Source organism: Echeneis naucrates, chromosome 4 (assembly GCF_900963305.1).
Source record: "Echeneis naucrates chromosome 4, fEcheNa1.1, whole genome shotgun sequence".
Classification (NCBI taxonomy): Eukaryota; Metazoa; Chordata; class Actinopteri; order Carangiformes; family Echeneidae; genus Echeneis; species Echeneis naucrates.
The window spans coordinates 18,852,215-18,868,022 of record NC_042514.1 but is presented as its reverse complement, the minus strand read 5'-3'; the positions used below and the strand labels follow the sequence as shown (position 1 = coordinate 18,868,022).

Sequence of the window (15,808 nt, the reverse complement as noted above, 5' to 3'; positions counted from 1 at the left end):
GGAGGGCTTAACCGGATGTCAGCTGATGCCAGCGGGGTTCAGTCTCTGCGGCTGCTGCAGGTGGAGTCTGCGCCATGTAGCTGCGTGTGGGGGTCTCCAACGGGACGCGCGCACACACACAGGACCCTGGTCCCTGGAGACAGCAGGGAATCAGACCATTTCATCCTTCAGTTTGATATTGTAGCCCACTTGACGATCGCCAGTCTGTTTAGACTGGTTCTGTTCTGTCAGGGTGGCGATGCTGCTGTCATGCTGGCGCAGTCAGACTCAGCCGGACTGTAGGATGCCCTGCTCCGCTGTGGGAAGTCATTCCAGCGGCTCCACGGGCAGCTACCTCCAGCAGACCAGGCGGATGTGATCTCTCTCCTGCGGATCCCCCCCTCCCCATTTATTTATTTTTAGTTTCTTTCTTTCTTTTTTTTTTTTTTTTTTTTTTTGACACCATGGAGGAAGGCACGGCAAGCGAGGCCGTCCCTGATCTGAAAGACATAGAGATGAAACTCGGTCGGAAGACCCCCGAGGGTTTGCTCAGGTGGATGCAGGAAGAGGCGTCCTCTCTGCGGGGAGACGCCAAGCCGACGGCCGCGCACGACACCAGTCAGGAGACGGGGAAGAAGAGTTTGGATGAAAAGATCAGGAAACTGAAGGTGGAGATGGTAAGAGTGACGGAGTGTGCCTGCCTGGTGGTACAGGCTGTTTCAGGGCCAGGGTATTCACTGGAGCTGCCATTCACCCTTAGGGACTGGACAACTGAGCCATCTCCTATTTACTGGATAAGCTACAATCCAAAATAGCATTAAAATGCAGCTCTCAGAGGTTCAGCTCCCAATCAATGAGAAGTAAGGAAAATGATTAAGTGTTTATTATTATTATTATTATTATTATTATTATTATTATTGTTAAGTAAGATGTTTCAGGGAGCTCAATAATCTCAGCGCACTACAGTAAACTCTGTTACTTTGCAAAATGTGAAACATCACAGAACATAGATGGAGATGGAGAATGAATGCACCTCAGTACATCACAGTACATCCTCCAGCTTGCCTTCCTGGTCAGGTACACTTTGGAAGCAGAGGTTGCACTCGACTGATATATTTCAGTAGAAGTTATTTTAACCAGTATGGCAGAGGGAGCAAGAGTTAGCAAGAATTCAGACATTTCAAATGGCTTCGCAACTTCGTAACATTACTGTTGCGTGACCCTGCAGGATCATTTACTCTAAGGAAGCTTAGTCATTTTGTCACAGTTTTGTGGTGTGCATTACAGCAATACCTACCTATGTGCTAATGAATGACTTAAATCGGACACACATCCCAGTTGTTCATTACTTAGTGATGCAATTCAGAATCAGAAGTTTACACTTGTGCAAGCAGACTGTCAGATATGGTGCTGGTCATTAATAACTTATATGCTCACAGAGTATTTCTTACCATTCAAATAGTGAAGCTAGTCTTTGACCAATATTAAATCAACAAGCCTAAAGAGATAAAATATATAAGTTTGATATCTTGGACTGACAGAAATCAAATAAGACTCCCACAGAGGCCAAATATTGACAAAAACTATGAAATCTCACAATGTTGATTAACGTGGTAAAAGAAAAACAAAACATCCCAATCTGCTCCTTTAACCAGATCCGCACCAAGAATTGTGGGGGTTCTTCCTCACCCCATCCATCCTCAGATTTAGGGACAAAGATGCTGTTTTTAAAATTTGGCATATCTTTTACATTCCTTCAGTGCATGTTCATGGCACTTAGCATCAAATGACGTACATCACTGTATATCATGGTCACATCTGTGATAAACTATCGATCAAAAATACTGGTCTGCTGAATTATCTTTAAAATAAACTGGCGATGAAGGTAAATCGAAAAATAGATTTACTGAGTACGCTTACTCAGTAATTTGGGAATTTGTGAATGAGTTGACCTCCAGAGACCTTTAGTCGTGGCCCGTTTCTGTTGTCAGGTAAAGGATTTATATAAATCCTTGTTTTGTTTTTTTTTAGCCAGGGCTGTTCTTTCATTATTTCTCTTTGAGCGAGTGCTGATTTTTTTTTTTCCCTAAAAAAATACAGTTTATTTCTGTCTCATTGCATAGTTGAACTCACCTCCTGTGAACAGCAAAAGTAATGCACCACTACACTGTTGTGTTTTTCCATTCAGTGATCATAAATCTTACAGTTTCAGGCATGAGCCCAGTGTAGCAGATAGAGGCATGCGCCCGGCCTGTGATTGTGATGGAGCGCATGCCTCACCACAAACCAACTACCTAAATAAAGCAAGCTGCGCTCTGAGAGAATTCCTCCAAAAGCCAATGGTTACAACCAAACATTCAAAACACCGTTGGTTGCAAGTCAAAAATAGAAACTTACTTCACTCAAGATTTCTAGGTTGCTGGCAATCAAAATGCAGTTCAGAGGACTGGCTCTGTAGATCTTCAAGTTTAAACAACGCTCTTCTCCCTCTGATAACTGCCGGCCTAATGTAATAACATTACCAGCAGTAGCTTTAAGAAAGTCGGCCTGTAATCATGATTTTGGCCCCTCGACACTTACTTTACATCTTCCATCCATTCCAGATTTTATACAAATGGGTGTAATTCTGTTTGGGCACATTTGTACTTCACATTAAACAACTAACATGGAAGTCTGAAAGAAAAATCTGTACAGGCTCTTTAAGCATAATACTTTGTGTATGTCATATTACATTATTGTAAGTCTGCAGGACATAAGCATGTGTTACACTACAGCTGCAACGATTATATGCCAGTCTAGGGGAAATTCACAGCAAAATTGGGTTGCTCTTGTGAATATTTCTTTCTTTCCAAAATCTGTAACTGAAAACAAAATATTTTGGGGACAAAACCAGACATTTGAGGACATTTACAAGACAAAGATTTTAATTATGCTCTATGTTTTCAACTCATCTGTGTCTTGGAGTGCAATTGCCTTGTTTTCAATGGGTGCAGACAAAGTCACTCTAAAGGCAAGTACTGGTGGCTGGGGCCATGGGTAGATGGTTAGGTTAATAGGGAGTGGCCTTTTGGGCTGATTGAAGACTAGACTGGGTGCTGTATTCATCTGCAAAGGTTTCACGGTGCACAAAGGGAGTCCTGCCCAAAGAGCATTGGAGAAGTTGAGACATAGATTACAAAATCCAACCCGCCAGGAGCGGGATGACATAATTTAGTCATGTAAAGCCTGATCTTTATGATGTTTTATCAACTAAAGCGCAATGACCAAGAGACAGACGCAGGAGGGTCACAGAGGGATAATCGGTCATCAGACATGACACTGAGGTTTCTTGCCACCCTGGTTGGGGTAAAGCTTGAGGAAGCATTGAGGCATTAATAATTTGATGTTGATACTGTGCTTGAAGAGAATCTTCTGCTGGAGTGTCCAGGAATTCTGTCTCAGAGGGGTTCAGGGTGGCATGTCTTCATCTGTGCACATATATCATAGTAAGACACTGACTTCGGCGTAGACATAGCCAGGCCTTAGGTGGGAAGGACAAATAGAGATATGGGAAGCCTTGATGGTGTGCATAGGGCAGACGCTCTTGTCATGAAACAATGAAGGACCACCCGGTGGGGTAGGATGTAAACCTTTAGGCATCAATTGAGTGAAACCCAGTGTAGGATTGGGATGGGACAGACTCGGGGTTCAGATAAGGTAATCCTTTATTAGTCCCTCAGTGGGGGATTTTGCACTCTTCACGGTTATTATGAAATGCGACGATACAATTATCAGCTGTCATTCAAGCCTAATGTTTTCATTAGTTTTTAACAATCAGTTTAACACGCATGCATGCACGCGCACACACCCACCAGGAGGAAATCACACATCGTTGTAGTGTAGTTAAACTGTTGTGTACCTAATTGTGAGTGTATCTCTGGATGGTGATCATGTAGATGGGATGTGTTGTACTCTTTGGCTGCAACTTTCTTTCGGCGGGTTTTCCAGATTGGGTGGCCATCATCCTGAGCAACAATCTGCTCACCCTTTTAGCGTTATCTTAACTGGCAGTTCAGCTACCAACTGAACCAGCTTTTTTACTATCAATTCCCCCTCTTTCCTGTCTTGCTTAGGTGGAATAATTGTAATGCTTTAAAATCGTGATTAATAGTAAAACCAGTTGATAGGACCATCCCTGATGAAATGGTGAAATTATAGATTTATTCTAACTTTGAGCCACTGATGTGGGCCTGTTCCCAATTGTGTATTTGACCAAAGTGCCCAATTTCGATTTGCAAAGAATCCAGAGAGTTCCAAAAAAATCTCTCGAGAGCAGAGATCCAAACTGATTTGTTAACAGTTTTAGGCATGAATTCTTTTGGCTGCAAAGGAGGGAGGTTGGATAAAAGGGATAGTGATAAAGAGGTACTTCCTAACTGGAGGGGAGTGAAACCTCCAGCACAGAGCCAGGCTCTACCTGTGTGCGTGTGTGTGTGTGTGAGGGAGAGAGTGTGTTTATATATGGTTGTTTCATTCATCTATAGGAGTTATGCGAGGACTCGCATTTCTTCAGAAATGTGAGATTAGTAAGACGTGCAGTAAGCCTCTCACACACACACACAGTCACACACAACTCACACATTGTAACACTGACTTTCATTCTGGGAATTCATGGGACTCACATTCATAACCACGCACCAACTCGATGCCTTTGGAATATGCCAATAGATATTTGCATGTATGTGAATGTGTCTATTTGTCCTCCTGTTCTAGCGCGTCTCTAACCACACACCATGACATGCAACATCTACTTAGTGATATGCGATGAAGAAATGTGTGTGCGTGTGTCGTCTATGTTGTGACTGTGTTGGCACCAGAAAAAAAGCTCCTCTGCTTCTTGTTTACTGTAAAGAAAAACCAAATGTTATGCTGCCTTTCCACTACTGTAAAAATTCGAATGATTTGAAATAGTTTCTTTGGCGGATTTGAGACATCATATAATCCAGTTTTAGTGCACTGACACTCTTACAACTATAAAAGCTGCTGCCTCTGACTGAAATATGATCACTGTCCAAGAGGTAGAAAAAATAAACAGACACTGAAGGAAATCTGCTGCGCTCGATGATGCCAGCTTCTGATGAAGTTTGCTGATGAGCTGGTTTCAGCGTGAATCTGTCAGGCTTCTTTAGATATGCAGAGGGTATCCAGTAGCCAAACTTCAATCCCCCATTAGAACCTAAGGATTTTCATCCTATAGCTGTCACCTTTGTGATTACACATTTATATCTTATTTGTACAATTAAAATTAAAACTTGGTCCAAGCCAAATAACATATATTCGGGGGCAAAGAAAAGCGCACGCTGTTGCCTCTTTGGCTCACCGTACCTATACTTCCACAAAAGCAACATTTCTAGACTTTCTTCTGCCTTCAATACCATACAGGGAGACATGTTGGCTTCAAAGAAGGTAAAATAGAAACTTCTACCTGATTCATTGTTATGCTTCTTTCCACTCATTGGCTATCACAAGCCCCCCCCCGGGTTCATGTTATATACTTATGACTGCCGAACAGATATACCTAATCAATACATTCTAAAATACTCTGATGATGCAGTGTTTGATGCAGTGTATCCTTGTTAAGTTATTCAGACAACCCAAACAGAGTGCTGAGATGTGTATGAGGTGGCTGAGTGGAGTGGGCATGGAGCACGTGGAAAAATGAAGGGACTGGATTTGGCTCACGTCTCTGATTGTGAGTGTTTAGCAGTACTGTAATTCCACGTGGTAAAAGTGTCCACTACACTGAAATCAAAACTACTCCACCAATTGACAATCTGCTCAAAAATCGTAGGTCAACCTTTGGAAAAACTGTATGAAGCAGCCGATCAAGCATATCAATATTTCTGCTTGATAGACAAACTGGAGTCAGAAAAAACAAGTTCACTTTAATCCAATCTAATGCTTTATAATTTGTAATAGTGTGATAATTTAAAAGGCACAATGTACAACATTTTACAATCATAAAATACAGTGCCAAGGAAATATTGCCTTCCTTTGAGCGTATTCCATTAAGATGTGATCCCATTGGTCATCTACCCTCTATAAACTGGGCTTTCTCATACAGCACGGCAAGCTGAAAGCATATAGATGTTAATGACTGTGTGTTGCAAACCTTCCATCTCCAGCTCCAGCTGTCTGAAAGCACTGATCTAAACAGCTTTCCTGAATCCAGAGACACTATTTGAAACCTCAGAAGACTGCCAGTCTGGCACGCACACTCTCACACAACCCACCTGAATACTACTTTGAACATTTTATGCATAATCATCACATGCATTGTAAGCTAGGAAAGGGCAAATGTTGTGCTATTGGTCAGAATATGTCACTCTCCCTTTTTTGTCCATGTCTCCCTGTCTCTCATGCTCCGTCTCATTCTCTGTCTTCCACCTCTGTGTCGATGAATGACAGCTTGGAGTGCAGAGCTGCTGAACCGGACTGAGTCATCTATCTTAACTCTAGTCTTTGTCTGGCTACTGGCTCTCCCCTGCCAGATACAGCAATGTCCATATGAGATGTGTCTAATTAAATTACAGATACATAACCTAAGCTCCTGTGTTGTCACATCAAATGTTGATTGGCTAATTTCAGCTTACAATTATTGTTTCACTGACAATGAACACAGCAGCAGGAGCATTAGGGCTCAAGAAGAAAATCATAATCAGGTTTTCTAGCAGCAAGAATTTAACATTGCCATTTCCTCTTCTATTACACTGTGTCATCACTTGTTTTCTGACAGGAAGTCTTTTATGAATAGACATGGACAAAGAGAGAAAGGGGCAGCGTCAGCTGATGAGATTGGGCCTTATTCCATGTCAGTGAAGTAAAAAACTAATGCCAAAAGCCACTTGGAGGTTTTTTTTTTCCAAATTGGAATCAGATTACTGTATTTTTTTCTTCTTTCCTGAAAGATTTATTGTTCATTTTGAGTTCCATCTAATGCATATGAAGAGAAATGAAAAAAAAAAAAGGATGAAGGTGATACAGAGGCAGAATAATAATATTTTTTAAATGAATACAGACACAGAGGAGAAAAAAAAACAAACACAAAAAGTGACAATGAGAGAAGGGCAAGGATGAGTGGACCTTTAACGCAGCATTCATGGGTGAACACAGACAGATGGAAGTGCTGGGGGTTCATAAAGGGACAGGGCCACCTTCTGTTGTTGAATAGAGACTGGAGGGACTCTACAAGGACACCATATTTCTGCGTTGCGTTGCCTGAGTTAGATTGGCAATGTGAAACGACAGACAGTGACACCAGGGGACATGAGAGAGAGTGCTTATTTTGCGAGTGTATGAGAAATCAAGTGTGTACCTGCTAGCAGTGATTCAGCAGTCTGCGAGGTTGCTGTTTGACATTGGGACGCTGTTTTCGACACACAGGGCAGTCTGCGTCACAGATCACGCTTCAGCTGTGCGTACGTCATCACAACGTACTGTGTCATTAGTGTCTTGAATGTGGTTAGACACTCAGTTTGTCAGTGCAGGGCTGAAGCTGCGAGCTTACTAGACATCCTCCCAACATGCAGCCTAATGATGTATTTTCTCTTTTCAATAAGGGAAAACTGCTCTCCTGTAACATGTATCTGAAGAATAACTGAATTGAAGAAAGATAACGCTGAGTGTTTTATTTAATTTATTCATTTATTTATTTATTTCGTTTTCAATGGCTTATCCGCCAAGTTGAGGGGAGCGAGTAAGGGCAAGGTAAACGTTGGACAGTTCACCACTCTATCACAGGGCCGACATGTATAGACACACAACGATTCAAACTCACACTCACACTCACACCTAAGGGCAATTTATGAGTAATCTAGACGTTCATGTTTTTGGATTGTGGAAAACCCACACAGGCCCAGGGAGAAATATGCAAACTCTGCAGAAAAAGGCTCCAGGCCCGGGAATCGAACCAATGACCTGCCACCAATCTGTGTTTTTTATTTTTATGGCTACCACAACTTAGGAGTTCATTGCTACAATAATCACAAGCCAATAATGTTACTACTACAAGAAAAAGAAACATCTTGTCATAAGGCTAAGTGAGTTTGGATATATTTTCGAAAACCAAAGTTTCATTTAGGCAGCAGAACATCTAGAGTCATGATTGTGTTTTTGTTTCCAGCTCGTTGAGCTGCTGAAAAATACAACAACTCCAGGTTTGTGAGCCAGAAATCTTTCCAAGATTCAGATAATACTCTCATTGTAGTGTGATGGCAAGATTAAAGTTTATATAAAATAATGGATGAATTACATGGCCCTTTATTGTGTTTTTTGGAGGTTTTATTGAGTACCAAATATGAGGTGAGGTTGCTACTGATTCTGAATACAGTATGTGGAGCACTTGACATTTTTGTAATACTAAAAATGACACCATCTGTGGTCAGAATAAAAGATTTTGTTGCTATAGCATGTATGTAGAATTTTTTACCCATCATTAGACACAAACTATATATTGAGATTATTTGAAAATGTACAGACCTGTGAACTAACATGTCACTAGGTTGTTGTGAAAGTGAAGTCTCTTTCTAGATAAATTACTTTGAGCAATACTGTTTGTAATGCACATACATACTGTAAGCTATGTAGTGGAAATAAAAGGCAGAAGAATGAGCTTTCCAGAATCCTACGGGTAAGCCAGAAGGCCTGGCCTCATGCCCGAGCAGGAAACCTGAAATCTGTCTCTCTGTGTACTGGCTAAAAAAGAAAATGAACAAAGATGATTAACAGTGTTTGAATCCTTAAGGCTGCATTGTTCAAAATCTCCATCCCCTTCCCTTACACTGCTGTCACATGAAAGCCTTTTGGTCGGAGTTTGACCTTTTTCAATTGAAAGGGTTGTCTGTGTAATGAGTATGTTAAACCTCATCACATAATTAAAGGTTGTAATCAATCTGTAAATAATGAGATTCATGGGAATGAAAGAAAACCCCCAACAATAGCAGAAAAACACATAATGCACAACGCCTCTGACCCAAACCCACTCCTAGAAATGTAAGGAATGTAAAACTTAAATAACTTAAATAAACATTTGATAACCAAACAGTCATACAGGTCAGCCTTGTTTAAGCCCCTTTTAAAAAAGATTCCCTTCTTGTGTCCATATTCGTCAATCGACGGCATATTAGATCAGATTAGATCAGTACATTCAAAATGGATGCAAAATGCACATTTCCCAGTGAAAGAAGGAGTAAAACTGCTGCTGCGTTTTGAAAACAGCAATGAATTTAAAGCATCTATGCACTCCAGCAGGCCCAGCTCAGCAGGAGAATGAGCACAGTCTGGTGGAGCACTTAGCTTTGTTAATACTCTGCCACCTCAGCACTGACAGGCTGGGAGTTACTTTTACTGCCACCCTCATTAGGCCAACCAAAAAAACCTCAAACCTGCGCCCCACCCCAGTGTCTGTGTGCCAGGACACCAGGAGGTTTACAGACACACACGCACACTTTTTTGTACAGTAGAAATAGATGGATCGGATGGAGCTTGTATTCATATAGGAACAGAACATGAAAAACTTTATGAATCCACAAAGGGAAACTTAGCCTCTTTGTTTCTTTGCCCTTCATCAGATGTTGTTCGAATTGAGTCTGCCAGGATAATGCAGTGTACGGCATGACTTTGGCATCAGCATATCTCAGACCACACAGCTTGTTCATTTACATTTTTGCAAATAAGCTCTTGTAGAAAAGCCAACATCTTCTGCCTCGTCTCCAAGTCCAGGGATACTTGTCAGCTCGTTTGTTGTATCTCTGTGTGCGTATTTATGTCAGTCAAAGCTATTTTTGCATTAAGGGTGGAGAGCATGCATATAGTGGCTGTGGTCTACGGCTCCAGAGGGCTGGAGAGGTGATGAAAGGCCAAGTATATAATATATATGAATGGTCAAAAGGCAAGGGAAGATTATTTTGCATAGCATTTCATTTAATGTAATTTTATTTTATTGTTTAATTTATCACCCAGAAAACTGCTTGGATTGATCTTGAGGGATATTAACATCCTGATTTTTAACCGCTGATCCAAATTGTTTTCTTACACTGTTTTTTTCTTTCTTTCGATTTTTTTTTTTTTCAACCACAGTGTGGCTAAAACTGAGAAAGATGAAGGAAGCCATTGAACTGGAGAGCACTAAATGTGCTTAAGTGGTTTTCCTCTGCTGCCTGTAGCGCTCACTGTCCTGACTGGTGACAGGTTCATACAAATGTCTGCCATATCCTCCACACAGAGATGATGTATGAAGTGTAGGCGTAGTCTGTTCACGCTCAGTGTTCTTTTGCAGATGGATGAGTCATGGACTCTCAAAGACTCTTGATTATTTTTTTTAGCAGTATAGATCAATCATCAGAGCAAAACCATGCACAAAATCTGGAAAATAGATCACTCCACTGGAGGTGTTAGCAAATGTTAATATTATGCAAGACAGTGAGTGTGGCAGCCTTCAGTCAGTATCTTGTACTAACATAGCTGACATGGTTGACTTTCAGAAAGAACTAAAGAAAGATTTTTTTCTAAAGGTCAATGTTGGTCTGAGCAAGTTAAGGTTTTCTTCCATTAACACAGTCTCTAAGAACCATACATGGGTCTCCTCTAAATGTGCCAATTATGTGCTTATGGACGCATAACTGTATTTTGTCTTCCTTGGATTCCTGTTATTATGGTTCCTGTCATATTTATTTCTTTATTACAGCATTATGTATTGCGTGCCTTGTATAATACTATTCAGTAAAATACAGTAAAGTCCTTGTTCAGTGTATAAAGTGTGATGCTGTCTCAGTAATGCAGTGGGCTAATTTATTTATTTATTAGTTTAGATCAGACATTAAGGTGGGAAGATCTAGACTGTGTATTACAAATTAGAATATATATATATATAAATATTTGTCCCAGCAATAGGATGAAACTGTAATGAAATATGAATACTGCCATAAATATAAATTTAGTAACACAAAATTTGCCTTAAGACATGGTGGTACAGTAGACAGAAAAAGCAATAGAGAAAAATATTATGAAACTGAGAAATACATGGAGCTTTGTGAGAGAATGGTTATCTGAAAAGAGAGTTGGAGGCCACCAGGCTGAATGTCGGTGCCATATATCACCTGTAGGTCTTTCACTTCACTACAGACTTCTGCTAATGTATTTTGGGGAGGAATTTTCCATGACTGCAGTCATCACGCCATATTCACCATTAAGCTTTCCTACCTCCTTCCCATATCACATTAGAGGACAACAGTGGCTGATAAATGTGATGAATAATTATTTGTTTTCACCATTGGACATCATGAACAAATTCATATTTGCGTTTGCACCGTTTTATGGGTATTAAGATGCTTTCAAATCATTTCAGGAAGGTTGTGTCAAACTTTCCACTCTATCTGTAAATTTCTATCAGCAGCTTTTCCTTCGGTGTTACCATTAGTCATATAACACAATTTGTCTCTCTCTGTTTGCTTTTATTTCCATGCCTGAGTGTTTCCCGCTACATTTACCTTATCTGTTTCCACATTACTTGCAGCATGCTGTATACTTTGACCTGCCAGATACTGTTATGTTATTTCCAATTATGGTAATCTGCAATGGTTTAATAGTATTATAATGGTGTTTGGACCGGTCTAAAGAGCCAAGGATGACTGTTCAAATAAATATCCCCGTAGTTCCGTAGGTTCAGTGTGTGTCTGGATATATAACTTATTTCATTTCGGTTGAAAATACCCAGACATGAGTGCGATAGAAAATAAAATCTGAACATTTAACTTCATTCCTTCATTTTTTTTTTTTTTTTTAAATGTCCTTCAGGCCCACCTACGCTCGGTGGATGTGAAGATCTTGCAGCAGTTGCTGGCTGTCCATGAAGGTATTGAGGCAGTGAAATGGCTGCTGGAGGAGCGCAGCACGCTGACCAGCCGGTGCAGCAGCCTTACAAGCAGCCAGTACAGCCTTGGAGAAGGCCCCGACACCTCCTGGAGAGGATCCTGGAGCAGCCTCCAGGATCCTAATGATAAGCTAGACAACATCTCCATCGGTAGCTACCTTGACACCCTAGCGGACGACATGGATGAGTACTGTCCCTCCAGCTCAGAGTCGGTCATCTGCTCCAACACAGCGATGATTTCAGAGGCTACAGCTGGGGGCCGGATATTGGCAGGCTCTGGAGCCGCAGCAGCTGGGATAGGAGCTGGGCTAGGGGTGAGGTCTTATATTGGAGCAGGAAGTGGGACACGGGCTGGGGTAAATGACAATGGAGTTGCGACCGGAAACGGGACAGAGATGAAGGGTGGGCCAGGAACTGGGGTTACCAGTGCTGTCATTGGAATTGGAGTTACTAGTGCTGCCATTGGGACTGGGACTGCAACCGAGAAACCAGCTGTTTCTGTCAACTCTTCCCAAGCCAGAGCTGAAGGCTCCATGCAAGATGCTCCTGTGTGGGGCAAAGCTGCAGAGACAGGCAAAGGAGGCCCTGGCTCTAAGAACATTATCCAGGCACAACCTATCAAGGTTAACGGTATTCTGGAAAAACCAACCTCACAAACAAGCAGTCCATACTGCCCCAGTCTCACTGAGAAACTGGGAACCAACCAGAGCCCCCCACTCAAACCTTATAAGAATGGAAAAATCGAATTGGATACGTGCAAAATGAACGGTAAAATGCATCTGGAGTATGACGCTCACTGGCGGTGGGTGCAGTCTCAGGAAGATGTGACATTTTTGTAAAATGGATAATAACAGAGGGGCCTAAATCCACCATTGGCCACTCCCTCTGTGGCGTCACAGAAACGAGTGAAGGTTTTAAGAAGAGTGAAGTGCTGTTGTGAAATTCACATAATACGAGGCTTTCTTCTTTGAAAGACACTGGGTTTGAAAAACAAAGAAGACCTTTTGTGTTCTGTTGTTCCTTCCTGTGACTGCACTTACTTTCTATAAAGCATTGATGTCAGTAATATGATGGATGCACATTACAGGATTTTGACCATTATAAGCCAAAGCGGCTGCCTCACACAAAATGTAAAAAATCCTGTGCCATATTTTTCTCAGGGTATTTTTGGTATTCCCTGATTTTATTTTTATTTTATTTTATTTTATTTTATTTTGAATAAAGCACAGTAAATGAAAGAGCTGAAACATCATTTCAGATTGGTACGGTAATGGTATGTACTCTCAAGTAATGAAACTTTAAAGATTTAAAATATTATTTTAATTTCACCCATTTTTAATACTCCTTTTCAGTTACACTATACCATTTGAATTGATCATTTTTTTTGGGTGGGGTCCTTTTGGCATTTACTTGCCTCTTGGCTGAGAAAAACTGCTCTACGATCATTACTACTCTCACAGCATGAACAATAGCACAGAGAGCACCTCCTGTACTGCATTTAGGGTAGAAGTAATAGTTCAAACCCAGAGTTTGCCCCTTATCAATCAGTCATTCAAGTACCAAATAAAATTGGTTGTAGAAAACCTTAATTTGGGACTGAATATTGCTAATGATTATAGACAGTATTGCTTGTTGAAGTATAGAAGTGTTATGTTAAAATCTCTGGTTCTGTGATTTCTCCAAACGCTCGGGATGACAGTAGATGATATGAACAGATCACTGAAAATAGTAAACATGTCCCGTGAGAAATAATGGAACCAGAGTTAGCATTTATGTCTTTGTGGAGCTGATACTTCTGGTGACCAACCAACCTGCTGCAATATTGTATATTGACTGAATCACAATACAGCTAATCTGTGCATCAGGTACTAGTCGTGGCTGGTAGTAGACCTGAATCCTGAATATGGCTGAATAATTTCATTTATTTAATTTTTTTTAACAGATTATCCGTGTTAGTTTTTAAAAGCAGATGTTGTGCCTGATGTGGTGTAAACTTTCACTACGTATGCTCGTACTTTCCCTCCTGAGAATACCACAGTGTTGTTATGCTAATCTGGGATTTTTGACTGATTTTATCTCTGTCACATTTGTCTCCTCCTGGCCACTGCTTGCGTGTACAAATGGCTAGATCAACAACATTCTGTGTGCTCTTGGAGTGTGGAATAGTCACTGTGTCATGTTGGATGCGTGGATATTGCATGCCCTGTGCCGAGAGCTTTATTAGTTGAATTGTGAGAAACGCGTGGTAGACCCAAAACAGTCAGCAAAAAAAAGCAATATTTTCAGAAGCCTTTCTAGTGGATTACATAAGGAGCCACTACTCAGCATATGAAAATGAAAACTGTCTGTTCTGGGAGTTTGAAAGACTACTGACAGGGAAAAGGCTATGTGTGTTTGCGTGTGCTGCCTCCCTGCATGCCTGAGCACAGCTGGCCTGTCAGGTTTGGATAAGAATAGACAAGTCCCAAAGCTTTTCAAGTATTTTCAGCTCATCCATCATGATGTTACTACACCTTCTACTAGTCAGCTGTTTGTCATATTAATGCTCCTGTGCTCGTGGCACACAATTAATAAACAATTAATAAACGGTGGCCATATCCCCCAAAAATGAAATATTTATAACACAGTGTACCTTGTCAAAAAGTGTCTATCTTTTAAACACTGATATTGAATGTGACTGTCTTTCCTCCCTTATGTGGCTCCCTTTTACTTCAATACTTCACACTACCGGTGCCGGTGCAATGTATGCACCAATGCAAATGACTGTTTTCAATACATGGTACTGACACATTGCGACAGGTATAAAAAAAAAAAAAAAGAGTCTTTCAATCCTTTTGCATCTTAAAGGTAGTTTCATCCGAGCAGGTGTTGCATTTAAAATATATTCTTTTTTTTTTCTTTTTTTAAAACTTCCATTTGACAATTGGCTGCATATATTCTTTTATTTATTTCACTCTGCCTAGCTCAAGTTAGCAAGCTTGGTATGGTAATCTAGTATTGGGTTGGTGATTCCTGTAATCAATATAGTAAAAGTAAGAGTTTTAAATGGACACCTAATTGCAACCTTCAGAAGAGTCCTGAAATAAAATAACCCAAAAATAACGTTTTTAACCTTCAACATTTCATAACAAAAAGCTTTGACAGTGAGAACTAAATAATGTGTTTGACAAACATGATGCTGCGTTGGAGCAGCTGCAGGACAAACTTAAAAATCTCAAATCCAATAAATATTGGGACAGGGCTGCCAATGCTACGTTAAACTAATCCAGGACCTGTACACCGTATGAACACATGTTGTGATGGGGCTTTTTTTGTTTGTTTGTTTGTTTCTTTTTTTTTTTTATGGTCTGTAAAGCCGAGTGTAATGGTTTGTTTAGTTAGTCAGACATGCTACAAAAAGGAAAGGATTGCTTTTTCTATACACCTATGTACACCCCATCAAATTTAGGATAGCTCCAAAGCTTGACATGCCATTTCTAGTTTAGCAGAAGGGCTTAGTAAACAATGGATTGGCTTTCTTCTCTCCCTGTAGAAAGTTGACTGTTGTTTACCGGTGTAAAGAAAGATGTGAAAGTCACCATCTCCATTTCTTTGAGCCAATCAAGTGTTTCCTCTCCCCTCCTCCTCTTGCCTCCCTTTTTATTCTACTTTCCACCACCGCTCAAGCTTGATGGAAATATTCACTTTGTGCCAACACACACATCATTCACACACAATGCCCTCTTAGCACCATAAAACCGGCACAGCAGAAACAGGCCTTGTCCCAGAGACAGGCAAGGAAAACGGAGCTAAAACTGGACCTTGGACTGTTTTCCCTCTTCAAAAACAAATAGAGCATCTAGCAGTCTCTGAATGAGTATTTCAGCCATGGTATATCACCCAGCCACAGTATAGACATGAAGTCATTTAAAGCCTCCTTCC

General features: G+C 40.8%; 1 protein-coding gene across 1 annotated transcript; it reads left to right on the top strand.

Annotated features, from left to right (window-relative positions):
* The first annotated feature begins 443 nt into the window (after positions 1 to 443).
* lurap1 (leucine rich adaptor protein 1) lies at positions 444 to 14,704 on the top strand. The gene is made up of 2 exons (XM_029500200.1): positions 444 to 656; positions 11,812 to 14,704. The coding sequence occupies exons 1-2, from the start codon at positions 444 to 446 to the stop codon at positions 12,724 to 12,726; spliced, it is 1,128 nt and encodes a 375-aa protein (XP_029356060.1). The 3' UTR covers positions 12,727 to 14,704.
* The last annotated feature ends 1,104 nt before the right edge of the window (positions 14,705 to 15,808 follow it).